Source organism: Zootoca vivipara, chromosome 16 (assembly GCF_963506605.1).
Source record: "Zootoca vivipara chromosome 16, rZooViv1.1, whole genome shotgun sequence".
Lineage (NCBI taxonomy): Eukaryota > Metazoa > Chordata > Lepidosauria > Squamata > Lacertidae > Zootoca > Zootoca vivipara.
In genome coordinates, this window is record NC_083291.1 from 34,786,259 (window position 1) to 34,800,673 (window position 14,415).

Below are 14,415 nucleotides of genomic sequence, written 5' to 3' on the forward strand. Positions count from 1 at the left end.
TTTTCCTTGAACAATACAAAAGGTGAGATGTCTGGAATTTCACAGCTCGTGACATCACTGTGGAATCTGCAGTTAGGATTCTCTATCGCAGCATAACAGCCACTATTCAAGCTGTCCTGTAGCACACAAATTCAAGTTACAGGTAGGTAGCCGTGTTGGTCTGAGTCGAAACAAAATAAAAAAATTCCTTCAGTAGCACCTTAAAGACCAACTAAGTTTTTATTTTGGTATGAGCTTTCGTGTGCATGCACACTTCATCAGATCAGTGTATTCCCCCAGTGCCTAAAGACCTAACCTGATGTAGCATCACTGTGGGGTATTGTGGGAAATTCAGGATGCCACCCACTTCCACCACCATGAAAGCTTGTGGATGGGAGTGATGTGATTCCTTCAGTAGCACCATCAGTGTATCTGATGAAGTGTGCATGCACTCGAAAGCTCATACCAAAATAAAAACTTAGTTGGTCTTTAAGGTGCTACTGAAGGAATTTTTTTTATTTTGCACACAAATTCAAGATCAGCTCCAGATGTGAGATGGGCCTTGGCAGAGTGCCCTCTGCCAGCCTAATCTCCCACATCACTCCCATCCACAAGCTTTCATGGTGGTGGAAGTGGGTGGCACCCTGAATTTCCCACAATACCCCACAGTGATGCTACATCAGGTTAGGTCTTTAGGCACTGGGGGAATTCCAAAGTGGTCCCCTGCTGGGGTCTCAGCAACTGCCAAGAGTTACCTGATGCTGACACTGAGCCTGCACTGATACATACAAGTGAGCAAGGACACTTGGTACTATTTTTAGCACTGAGCCTCTTGGTCTTGCTGATCAGAAGGTTGGCGGTTTCAATCCCCGCGACGGGGTGAGCTCCCGTTGCTCTGTCCCAGCTCCTGCCAACCTAGCAGTTTGAAAGCAGGCCAGTGCAAGTAGATAAATAGGAACTGCTGCGGTGGGAAGGTAAACTGTGCTCTGGCTTCCGGCATGGTGTTCTGTTGTGCCAGAAGCGGTTTAGTCATGCTGGCCACATGACCCGGAAAGCTGCTTGTGGACAAACGTTGGCTCCCTCGGCCTGAAAGCGAGATGAGCAGCACACACCATGGTTTCCTTTGACTGGACTCAACCGTCCAGGGGTCCTTTACCTTTTTTACCTTACTATTTTTAGTAAAGTTTTTTTTATCCTCATCTGCAAGTTTATCTAGACCAGGCATCCCCAAACTGCGGCCCTCCAGATGTTTTGGCCTACAACTCCCATGATCCCTAGCTAACAGGACCAGTGGTCAGGGATGATGGGAATTGTAGTCCAAAACATCTGGAGGGCCGAAGTTTGGGGGTGCCTGATCTAGACCCTTCCCCAAAGCACTCTGAGCATATTTTCTCTCACCTATTTCATCCAGGCTGAAGTTTAACTTAGCGGAAGTTGCAATCCCAGCTGTGCTGCGATTGGTTTCCACCCAAACACTGTAGTTGTCCCCCTGTTGCATGTTGCCCTTTTCAATAAGCAACCAGTTCTGCTTGCCCACAGCTCCACGCTTGGGCGGGTTGCCAGGATGACTAGAGAAAGAGGCAGAAAGGGGAAAGGCAATTCCAGTTTGAATCAAAAGTAAGTATTTCCCACTCCTTCGTTATACAAATATATTGCCCAGGACTTACCATTCCTTGCAAAACCTTCCCACAAAAATCCTGCAAATGCTCTATTTCCAATTCAGAACAAAAAGTTAAGTAAAATGGGTAATTTGTTTTGTTCCGAGTGTGGAATTTGTAAATTTGGTCTCCCAAGACTATGTATTTTCATACACATGCCTCTTTGTTGGCTACAGTAATAATCATAATAATACATCTGTGATCTATAAATAAATAAATACTATATTCCTGCATAAAAGACTACTTTTTAACCCAGGAAAATCTTCTCAAAAGTCGGGGGTTGTCTTATAGGCCGGGTCATATTTCTTATACGGCGAGTATATCCAAACTCTATATTTAAACTGGAAAAGTTGGGGGTCGTCTTATACGCCCAGTCGTCTCATACGCCGGAATATACGGTATACAGTACTGCCACAAATTTTTAGAGAACAGTTGCTTTCTGGAATGACTAGGAACGCCTACTAAAAAAGACCCAATGCTAATTCATCTACAAACAGAGAGCGGTACATATTCAACTTAATTTTTTAAAAAAATGGTAAGCAACAGGCAAATGTGGATGGTTTGTGAAAAATAATCAAGGATTTGGAGATGTAAGTCGGAAGTAGCAATTGCCCCATGCAAAGACACAGAGCAAGTTCATAATGAATACTGGGCAACAGAAGCTTAATTCCTGACCGGCCTGGAGGTGGTCTATAAGCAGAGATTGTTAAAGTCAACCTGAACACTTTCCCTCCGAGTAATCGGGTATCTGAGGAATTATGAGGTATAAATTTAATGTTGTAGCTCCTCTGACAACTACTATTGTCTCCATACTGCACATGTGGGGCTCATTGGGTTCCAGCTTGCCTAAGGGTACCTGGCGAGTTCAAGCAGACGTGAGATTTTCAGCAGGGGACTTCCTGATCCAGAGTGACGCCAACCAAGAGAGTGATGTGTTAGTTTAAAAACAAGATCTGTGGCCTAATGATTCTGGACTTATTTGCAAAGCTGCCTGAAGAATAATGGCAGACAACTCCAGCCCAGGCAGGTAACAGGAGAACAATTGTTATCTCAGCATTTCACTTCCCGTCAGAAACTTCCTGGAAGGCCCTGTCAATCAAATGCAGTGACTTCTTTTGCTGACAAGACCTTGGGTAGAAGCCCTTTTGCCTCCCTAAAGAATGCTGAAATAGCATTTGAGACCAATGCGGCTAACAATAGAGTGAGGAAGTTGCAGCGCACTGCGAGTATTGCCACCCAAACACACACAGGCACTAATGTGCATGCGCGCGCACACACACATCCTAAGGCCGACAGAGCAAATTCTGCCTGACATTTTGGAAGTTTTGCCTCTTCCATGCCCAAATCCACAGCCTCTCTGGGGCTGGATGATCAGCACATGGACACACATGTAATGCCTTGCTTACAATTTAAGGCTCTTATAGTAGAGGACATGGGTAGTATCAGCATCTGGAGGCTCCCTGGTGGACCAACTGCAGTTCACAATATTGCTGGGCACTGACTGGTAACATTTCAGGTCCGTGGGGGCATCAGGGTCACCTGCAAATAGAGGCATATTCCAAAATCAGCACTCAAGCCACAGAAAACACAGCCATTATCTTGTACTATTAAAATTCAAGGGAAGTGTCCAGACAGAATTACCACCCTTCTCTGTTTGTTTGTTTGTTTGTTTGTTTGTTTGTTTCATTTCTGTCCTGCCCTTACCCCCAAAGGAGCTGAGGACAGCAAACAACAAGTGACAGAGGAATAAAAACATCATTAAAAACATCTCCGATATACAGTGGAACCTCAGTTTTCGAGCATTTCGGAAGCTGGACGCCGAAAACCCGGAAGTAATTGCTCCCGTTTTCGAACGCACCTTGGAAGTCAAATGCTTCCGCTGTGTGTTTTCAATTTTCTCAATGGATTTTGCCGATTGACCATTGCTTCTCGGTTTTCAAACGTTTTGGAAGTCGAAAACTGAGGTTACACTGCATAAGCTAATCACCAAATGACACCTTAAACCTAGATGGCAGTCACTACAATAGAATTTCTAGGTGCCATTTCCCCCCCATTGGTGGTGGTGGTATTATTATTATTATTATTAAATGATTATTATTATTATCATACTGATTTATATTTTAGAAAACAAATCTCAAACAACAACACCCCCCCAAAAAATCCAGAATAAAACGGGGGCTTTTCTGCAGTGGCTCCCCATTTGTGGGATGTTCTCCCCAGTGAGGTTCGCCTGGCACCTTCATTGCATATATTTGGCGTATAAGACGACTGGGCGTATAAGACGACCCCCAACTTTTCCAGTTAAAATATAGAGTTTGGGATATACTCGCCAAATAAGAAATACGACCCGGCGTATAAGACGACCCCCAACTTTTGAGAAGATTTTTCCTGGGCTAAAAAGTAGTCTTATGTGCAGGAATATACAGTAGGTGCCAGGCAAAAATACCTCTCTTCTCCCAGACCTGTGGCTAATTAAACAATCTATGGCATTTTGAACGGGGGGGGGGGGCGGTATTGTTTTTGTATGTTACGACAGTGATGGCGAACCTATGACATGCGTGTCAGACGTGACACGCAGAGCCCTCACTGCTGGCACGCCCCCCATCGACCCATTCGCGCTGTTGTTGTTTCCCCCCATTTGTTCTCCCGCTCCGCCTCACACTACAGCTTGTCTCCGCTGTTAAAACCTGGATCCTGTTGTTGTTGTTGTTGCTGCTGCTGCTGCTGGTAGCCAGAGATTGTTTTTTTAATCCTTTCTGTGCTGTTTTTTCTGGTGCTTTGGCAGACGATGATTGGGTGTAACAGTGTTCGTTTTTAACCTGTTCTGTGCTGGATTTTTTGGCACTTTGGCAGACTATGTTGGTGCTGCGTGTTAGTTCCAGCGAAGGTATTATTCGTCATTTATTTCTGTTCTCTTCCCCCCAAAAAAGCGCAGCAGCTTTGGGGCACCCCACAAAAAAAACCAAAGCAACTTTTGCACCCCCAAAAAAAACCTCCAAAACTTTGGTCAGCAGCCCCCCCCAAAAAAGCTCAACAACTCTGGGCACTTTGTGATAAATAAGGGGGGTTTAGTTTGGTTTGGTTTGGTTAAATAATTAGTTTTTGGTTTATTAAATACAGTTATATATTACAATTATACATTTTTGTTATTTAAACTATAAATATCGTGAAATTATGGTTTTTCCCCCGAAGTGACACACCACCCGAGTTATGCTCGGTTTTTTGGCAAATTTTGACACACCAAGCTCAAAAGGTTGCCCATCACTGTGTTACTATGTTATGGGAACCAGGCAGAGAGCCTTTGTGGTGGTGGCACCCTCCCTGTGGAATGCTCTCCCATCAGATGTTAAGGAAATGAACAATTATATGACTTTTTGAAAACATCTGAAGGCAGCCCTGTATTGGGAGGTTTTTAATGTATTGTAAACTGTCCAGATGGGTGGGGGAAATAATAAGAATAAGAATAAGAATAATGTTTTTATATTGTAAACCACCCTATGCTCCTTGGATGAAGGGCAGGATAAAAATTTAATAAATCATCCTCATCATTCCTATACAGATGCAGCTTAAAAGGCTCAACAGTAATTGCATTTCTGACCCACAGCTCCCCACCTCACACACTTCCTCAGCATCTCCACTTCCTTCCTGCCAATACCACATAGGCCCCTGCTATCTCTAGGCCTTAGCCCTGCTTTCTCCTTAGCCTGCACCTTCATCCCTCCGCCATTTACTGTTTTCTCAAGACTCTGCTTCTCAAACACTCCCTGCTCTGTCCACCTCCCTGACTCATCATAGAATCATAGAGTTGGAAGAGACCACAGGGGCCATCCAGTCCAACCCCCTGCCAAGCAGGAAACACCATCAAAGCATTCCTGACAGATGGCTGTCAAGCCTCTGCTTAAAGACCTCTAAAGAAGGAGACTCCACCACACTCCTTGGTAGCAAATTCCACTGCCGAACAGCTCTTACTGTCAGGAAGTTCTTCCTAATGTTTAGGTGGAAACTTCTTTCTTGTAGTTTGAATCCATTGCTCTGTGTCCGCTTCTCTGGAGCAGCAGAAATCAACCTTTCTCCCTCCTCTATGATATCCTTTTATATATTTGAACATGGCTATCATATCACCCCTTAACCGTCTCTTCTCCAGGAGACTCCTGGCCTCTCTCCCAAGAGCTCAAAGCCTTTCCTGTTCTTGCTCCCCTGCCCTCTCACACCCCTCTGATTCTTAAACATGATCTCCCTTGCCCTTATTCCTAGCATAGCTGCCAAGTTTTCCCTTTTCTCGCGAGGAAGCCTATTCAGCATAAGGGAAAATCCCTTAAAAAAAGGGATAACTTGGCAGCTATGATTCCTAGGGTTGCCAGACTCAATAGAGGACAGGACTTCTGTGCCTTTAATTGCCCTGCTCTCTTTTGAGTCTGGAAACCTTAAAGAGAAACCAGCAGACCCTTTGCTTGGAAATTAAACAAAGGGTCTGCTGGTTTCTCTTTAAGGTTTCCAGACTCAAAAGAGAGCAGGGCAATTAAAGGCACAGAAGTCCTGTCCTCTATTGAGTCTGGCAACCCTACTTATTCCCTCATGCATTTATCTGTCTCCACCACCACCACTTCCTTTCAGATCCCTGTAATCCACTGATTCACCTGCCTTCTTCCATTCCGAGGGAGCTTAGTTCCCGGAAAAGCTTGATGTTGGTGATATGACACCAGCCTAGCTAATTAGCATCACAAAATGTGGTGCCCAAGCTGGTTTACATCCCCCAAATTTTAGACTCGCGGCATTAAAGATCTATGCCACCAGCCACTCGCACGTATCTGGGATAGTCACACAAATGCTACAGCCAGGTGACACAGTGCCACAAATAATCAGTTGCAATGCAGCTGTGTGTGAGAGAGAATAGCAGGAAGCATAATCGGCTCAGCTACGAAATTTTGGAGACAGTCCTGTATGAAGGAAATGAAGAATGGCTGATCTCTTACCTTTTTTCATCCCAAAGACCTTTAACGACAGAAGCAACAGCCATGCTGCGTTCCCCCTGTTTCCCATAGTGCCAGCTATGTCCTGTATTAAGAGACAGCAATGGTGGGTCATAAGATAAGGACAAAGTCAAGCAGCACTGAATTAAATCCCCCCCCATTTACTATATTTATTTACAGTACTGTCTTTTTGTAGGGCCTGCAAGATGGAGCTGTTCTGCTTGGCCTTTGGACTGACTCAGCCTGACCCCGGTGTTACCCTCCCCGAAGGCTTTTTCCTACAGATATTTAAATGAGGTTGCACTTGTAGATTCCTAATTTTAAAATTGAATTTTAACATTGTATTTGATCTGCATTTTAATGGAATTGTTTCTTTTATGCTTGCTTTGATATTCTTGTTGTTAGCCGCCCTGAGCCCGGTCTTGACTGGGAAGGGTGGGGTATAAATAAAATTATTATTAGTTGGATAAGGTGACTAAAATGTAAATAATCCAGCAGAATAAAAACAACCACATAATTAAATATAAATTTCTTTATTGGTTATTAAGGAAGAATATCAAATACAATGTATGACAAAACAAGACAAGTGGATAAATTCATGAGATATATGAGAAATGGCAGAAACTTGAATATAGAAATTTGAAACAAGGTTGAAGAGACTGACAATAGCAGACTTATGACTTTAAGCGTAAAGAAAGATAAACTGTGTAAGTTTAAAAAACAAGAACTTAAAAAGACGGGTGAAGGCAGGGTGGAAGTCAATTCTTAAAGAACCAATTGTGTAAAGATGAGTGATATAAAAAAATTTTTTTTGAAGCATGAACAAAGTGAATGAAAATGTAATATATACAAAATGTAATGGAAGTACTGTTTATTAGATATCAATATTGAAAACTGAATAAAAATTATTTGAAAAATTATTATTATTATTATTATTATTATTATTATTATTATTATTATGTGGACTTTATACGTGTGCCCATGTCAGAATGACACATTGGAGCCTTTGAGGAACTAAAGCACAATAGCTGACAAAGTGTGCATGCACACGAAAGCTCATACCAAAATAAAAACTTAGCTGGTCTTTAAAGTGCTACTGAAGGATTTTTTTTATTTTGTTAAAGCGCAATAGTTTTGTTTCTATTTAAGCACACAAAGCACAAAACGTTTTTACAAGCTCAAAGGCTGGCAGGGGAAGCAGCTGTGTGGGACTCACAATTACTATCCAGTGGGAGCCTAAGCTGACTGCATAACTCCATGCTCTTCCTCTGGTGTCAGGGGCAATGTGTGCCCCTCAATGCCGGCTGCAGGTGAGCACAAGTTGTTCAGAGAGTGCTCAGGTCATTCTTTTGAGTTTCCCATAGGCATCTGGTTGGCCACAATGAGAGCAGGACACTGGACTAGATGGGCCTTTGGTCTCAGCCAGCAGAGCCAACAGAGGACGAGATGGTGCTGGATGAGACTCTTGAGAGTCCCATGGACTGCAAGAAGATCAAACCTATCCATTCTGAAGGAAATCAGCCCTGAGTGCTCACTGGAAGGACAGATCGTGAAGCTGAGGCTCCAATACTTTGGCCACCTCATGAGAAGAGAAGAATCCTTGGAAAAGACCCTGATCTTGGGCACAAGGAGAAGGGGACGTCAGAGGACAAGATGGTTGGACAGTGTTCTCGAAGCTACGAACATGAGTTTGACCAAACTGCGGGAGGCAGTGCAAGACAGGAGTGCCTGGCGTGCTATGGTCCATGGGGTCACGAAGAGTCGGACACGACTAAACAACAACAACAACAACAACAGAGATCTTCTTATGTCATGGGTAAGCAAACTAAGGCCCCGGGGGCCGGATACGACCCAATCGCCTTCTGAATCCGGCCCGGGGACGGTCCGGGAATCAGCGTGTTTTTACATGAGTAGAATGTGTCCTTTTATTTAAAATGCATCTCTGGGTTATTTGTGGGAATTTGTACAGTGTGTGTGTGTGTGTGTGTGTGTGTGTGTGTGTGTGTGTATTCCGGGCTCCCACAAGGTCTGAGGGACAGTGGACCCGCTGAAAAAGTTTGCTGACCCTTGTTTTATGTTCTTAACTACATTCCACATAGCATTTGACACAGCAGTGGACAGGTGGAGAAATCTTGTTCTCGCAGTAAAGGTAAAAAGGTAAAGGACCCCTGGACGGTTAAGTCCAGTCAAAGGCGACTATGGGGTTGCGACGCTCATCTCACTTTCAGGCTGAGGGAGCCAGTGTTTGTCCACAGACAGCTTTCCAGGTCATGTGACCAGCATGACTAAACCCCTTCTGGTGCAACGAAACACCGTGACAGAAACCAGAGCGCATGGAAATGCCATTTACCTTCCCGCTGCAGTGGTATCTATGTATCTATTTGCACTGATGTGCTTTCGAACTGCTAGGTTGGCAGGAGCTGGGACAGCACAACGGGAGCTCACCCCGTCGCGGGGATTTGAACCGCCAACCTTCTGATCAGCAAGCCTAAGAGGCTCAGTGGTTTAGACCACAGCGTCACCCACATCCCTTTCTCGCAGTGGCAATGGTTGAAACATTACACATAAGAATGGTAAGGGTTTTGTTGCCTTAACCAGGAGCCCACAAATTTTGGCTGACCCTGGTAGTCATCCATCATATCTAGAAGCCGCCAAGGCTCGCCTTTCTTACTTCTTGCTCCACAAAGACGAATGGGTCCCTTATGTACCTCTGTCTGCTGCTGGACAAAGTGACCCTATAAGGCTTAACAAATGCACGGTCAGAGTTTAATTTTGTCTGCAGCTTCTACAGCCCATGCCGCTAATTGTGTGTCCCTAACAGAAGATGGAGCCATTTTGAAAGATGCTCTCATTGGACATGTCTGCATGCAACAATAAGGCCTACCTTGATCAACCACTCTGTGTTTCTACTTTGCTCCTCCCCCAGTGTGAGAAGATGGGCAAACCAGCCTAGTGCAATGTCTGCACCTGGGATCTGGGTTTGTTTCTTCCTAACAAGTCAGACGTGGGTGCCGCTGTGGGTTAAACCACAGAGCCTAGGGCTTGCCGATCAGAAGGTTGGCGGTTCGAATCCCCGCGACGGGGTGAGCTTCCGTTGCTCGGTCCCAGCTCCTGCCAACCTAGCAGTTCGAAAGCACATCAGTGCAAATAGATAAATAGATACCACTGCAGCGGGAAGGTAAATGGCGTTTCCGTGTGCTGCTCTGGTTCGCCAGAAGCGGCTTTGTCATGCTGGCCACATGACCTGGAAGCTGTACGCCAGCTCCCTCGGCCAATAAAGCGAGATGAGCGCCGCAACCCCAGAGTCGGTCACGACTGGACCTAATGGTCAGGGGTCCCTTTACCTTTTAACAAGTCAGAATTCAAAAGCAACAAATAACCTTGGTTTTTAAAACCTGACTAGCAATCCTGGCTTGTTAAGCAGAAACAAACTATGACCCCTGGTTTCCCCATCTGCCAGGCAGAAGCAATCGGTCTCCGTGCATCCATGTGTGCACAGTATTTATTCTTGCTGTTATTGTTCCCTGACAATAGGGATCCTAACTAAGGCAACCCCCACCCCTAAAACACAACTACAGTTGGCTCACCCAGGAGCTACTGCAGCAGAAGTAAATTCCTGGGGGAAGTGAAGGTGATTGTAGAAATGGGAACTTATTGCCAGTCCCCTTTAGGACGTATGGTGGAGATCAACCTGACCCACCCAGGGCGGTCCCCTCCACTTTCTTAAAGTGACAGACCCATAAAACTGGTTGCCAGCGTATAGCGTACAGTAGTTCTGCATTCTTGAAAAGAAGCACGAGCAGGTCTCTTTCCTTACTGCCACTTTCCCCAGCTGAGCTGGACCCCATGGTTTGAAAGCAGGCTTCTAGGGCTGTCTGAGCGCTATACTGAGACTTTTTTAAACACACACACACACACACACACACACACACACACACACACACACACACACAAAGCGCATCCTTGCCCTCAAATAATTTTGGGCACAGTAGTTTGCTCCTCGCAGGGTTGCGATTCCCAGCAACCCTTAAACTACAGTGCCCAGAATTCTTCGGGAGGGGACGAGATGCGCTTTAAAGGCATAGCGCGTACACAACGTTAAACTGAAGAAAGGGAGAGAAGTGGATGAAAGGAGAGCCGGGAACCACGTCGTGGTGGAGCCTTTCCTGGCTTCGGCCCCAGACAACGAGCAAGCAGCCTGCCGAGCTCAAGCCTTGTCGATGATGCAGCTGCTCTTTGCCCTGCCTCTGGGAATAATCCGCCGCGCCGCCGCCCGCGCGCATCTCCGCATGATCTTTCCCCTCCGCCCAGGCGGGGAACCAAAGTCCCACTCCCCACCTGCCAAGAGAGAAGATCGAGGAGGACCCACCATGCAGCAGGATCCTCCCAGAGAGACAGAGGGGAGAAAGTAATCGGCTCGCCTCGTTACTTACACAACATCCTTTGCGCGCCGGGAGGAAACTCCAGCGCCCGCTCAGCCAGACGGCGACTTCCCAGCCGCGCGCTCTCCAAGGCGCCCCTCGGGGACCCCGGCGGGAGCGGGACTCAGGAGCGACGAGCCCCTAGCCGGGTTCTTCTCTTTGCGAAGGAAGGAAATGAGTTCGGGGCTTTTTTTCCCCGAAGGCAGAGCACTAAGTGTCGGGGCGCTTGCTCGCTCGCTCGCTCGCTCGCTCCTCCCGCAGCCCGATCACGCTCCGCCCCGCGCCGCGCGAAGCCTGTTCCCGGACGAGCTGCTCCTTCTTGGAGCGCAGGCGTGGGGCGATGGGGGCTCGTCTTCCCTCCGCTTTCTGAGAAATCCGTGGCTGGGTGGAAGGGGCGACAATCCTCCCTTCCTTGGCCTTCCTGGCTTTTTGAGAGCGGAGGAGGAAGGGAGTGGAAGGGGATTCCGTAAAGAGGAAATCGTGTCTCATCCAAATCGTGACTCACACGAGTCGACAAACTCACTCGTTTCCCATGCTGGGCGCCCATTCCTCCCAGCACGTGTGCGGGCTATGGGGGAATCACAGAATTGTAGAGTTGGAAGGGACACCGAGAGTCATCTAGTCCAACCCCCTGCAATGTAGTAAAACGTTAGGGAGCCTTAGCCAGGCGCAGAGGCATAGCGTAGGCGGAGGGCGGGGACCGTCCCTCCGGGCGCAGCCGGACTGAGAAGGACGCAGCAGCTCAAGCGTCCTGCGAGCTCAGCGCTATTTTTGCGAGTCTTGCAAAGTGTCGCAGTTCGCCATGAATGCGCCCCTCAAAGCCTGGCTGGCGCCAGTGGGTGGGGGTTGCTCTGGCGGCGCCCCCCGGGCCCCACCCCCACGACTCTTCTCATTGGAGAATGATCTGGGTCCGGATTGAGGAACAAAGTATGGGAAGCAATGGGGTGTCTAAACCCCCACTAAATACAATTTCTGTAAGAATACAAGAAGCCACACAGTGTGAAAATGGCATTGGGCTCCAATCCGCCCGGGGTGAAACTAGGCTTTATTTCACCCAGGTCAAAAGACCCAGTTTGGCACACACCCCGTGCGCATTTGCGTACACACACAGGGAGGCTGGGAGCCTCAGTGATGCCCCTCTGGAGGCTTCACCTGGGGCAAAGCCCCCAGCTAGCCCCCACCCCAGGGCCGGATTTAGGTTTGATGAGACCCTAAGCTACTGAAGCAGGCACCCCCAAACTTCGGCCCTCCAGATGTTTTGGACTACAATTCCCATCTTCCCCGACCACTGATCCTGTTAGCTAGGGATCATGGGAGTTGTAGGCCAAAACATCTGGAGGGCCGCAGTTTGGGGATGCCTGTTTAATGGCATCCTTTATATATCCAGCTGCCCTTTGTCAACAACAAATTGCCGCTGTTTTTTGTGTTGAATATATGTTATGGTATACTGTATATGGTAATTTATGGACCTAATAGGTATCTAAAGCCATTCACACATAACAAAATATGTATTTTATCAAAGCAATTGTTGAACTGAAATACAATTAAGTATATTAAGAGTGAAATAATTATTAAACTCTAACTTTTTATTCATAACAAACAATAATGCAAACACGTTGGGATTTGGCAATAACAAAAGTTCCTTTAGAAACACAATTTACAAAGACTCATAATTTTTTTGGGGGGGACCCCAAGAGAGTGGGGCCCTAAGCTATAGCTTGCTTAAAGGTAAAGGGACCCCTGACCATTAGGTCCAGTCGTGACCGACTCTGGGGTTGCGCGCTCATCTCGCATTATTGGCCGAGGGAGCCGGCGTATAGCTTCCAGGTCATGTGGCCAGCATGACAAAGCCGCTTCTGGCAAACCAGAGCAGCACATGGAAACGCCGTTTACCTTCCCACCAAAGCGGTTCCTATTTATCTACTTGCATTTTGATGTGCTTTCGAACTGCTAGGTTGGCAGGAGCTGGGACCAAGCAACAGGAGCTCGCCCCATCACAGGGATTCGAACCGCCGACCTTCTGATCAGCAAGCCCTAGGCTCAGTGGTTTAACCCACAGAGCCACCTGGGTCCCTTAGCTTGCTTAGCTTATATGTAAATCCAGCACTGCCCCACCCCCTAGCTACGGCTCTGACTCCGCCTATCCAGAATTGGCAAAGGTTACTCTAATTTATGCTGGCATGGTTGTGGTCACATTGGAACATTGCTCCATGTGTGGTGGGATTGCTGCAAGGTGCAGAGATTCTGGAGCCAAATTTTGGAAACTATCTCCACCATCACCTCTTGGGTACTGTCCCCAGCCCCAGCCCTGGCACTCCTAACCTTGGAGCCTGGTACCAACTCACCCATCGTGCACAAATCTCTTGTGTTTATGCTACTTGCTGCAGCCAGAATTTCAGTGGCTCCCATTGGAATTCCAACCTACCGGTACTTACTTCCCAAGAGGAGTGGCTAGCGAAAGTATGGGACGGTGCACTGTCAGAACACCTGACACACAAATGGAGACAATGGTTCATCAGAAATAGACCACTTTTATTCAACTTGGTAGAAGTTTCTCTCCAGTGTTCACTCATCCGCACAGCCCCCTAAACCGCCTGCTCCACATGTGTGGAGAGGCTTAACGGAGAACTAATTTGACTCACCTTTTCCTTCTTAAATGTGATAAATGTATAATATATGGCATTGCACTCTCAGTTGTCTCCCAGTTTCCCCTTCCCCTCTTTATACTCATTTTATTTTTCTATTTGTATGTTTTAAATTCATTACCCTTACAGCGTTTTGTATGCGCTTATGACATACCGTATGTGCTTTTGTCAATAACTATTCTGTATGAAAAATGACAATAATAATAATAAAGCTTCTTATTTAATTTTTTAAAAAACCCAATGATCTTTGTCATGATGGCCTGTGCTCCATTGTTTAGATCTGTCAATCTCTCCCTTTTTCATATTTAATTACACGTCACTCCTGTCACCTGAGTGTCTGATTCACTTTTCTTCACCTCTGATGTAACCACAGAAGTTTGATGGGCCAGTAACTTAGGCAGACTGGGTGGGGTTTCTGGAATATCAAATCTGCACAGGACGGCCTTGTGGGTGACTAGGTAGGATCTAACCTACAGAGAGACATGTAACAAAGGCCAATATCTCATTGCTTTGCCACAAAGCAAGGTGGGGAAGGTCGGGTAGAGAGGGGAGTGGGAAAGTGCTGGGGATTGGGAAAGGGGGTTTGCACCATTGCAAATCAACCATTTCCCCCCACTGATGATCATTCCATCACCTTCTCACTTCTGCAAATCATCCATGGAGCAGCTTTTCTCACCTGCAGAGTTCCACAAGATGCTTGAGAGACAAAATACGCCTATGGATTTCCACAGGCAGGGAAAAC

General features: G+C 46.6%; 1 protein-coding gene across 1 annotated transcript in view; it reads right to left on the bottom strand.

Annotated features, from left to right (window-relative positions):
• The window catches only part of IL27RA (interleukin 27 receptor subunit alpha), a 34,127-nt gene extending 22,521 nt beyond the window's left edge, over positions 1–11,606 (bottom strand). Inside the window, exons 1-4 of the mRNA XM_035097250.2 lie at positions 11,041–11,606; positions 6,611–6,692; positions 3,044–3,176; positions 1,378–1,547 (exon numbers count right to left, since the gene is read on the bottom strand). Coding sequence (XP_034953141.2) covers positions 1,378–1,547; positions 3,044–3,176; positions 6,611–6,677 — 370 coding nt within the window. The 5' untranslated portion in view covers positions 6,678–6,692; positions 11,041–11,606. The remainder of the gene's footprint in view (positions 1–1,377; positions 1,548–3,043; positions 3,177–6,610; positions 6,693–11,040) is intronic.
• Between the last annotated feature and the right edge of the window lie 2,809 nt (positions 11,607–14,415).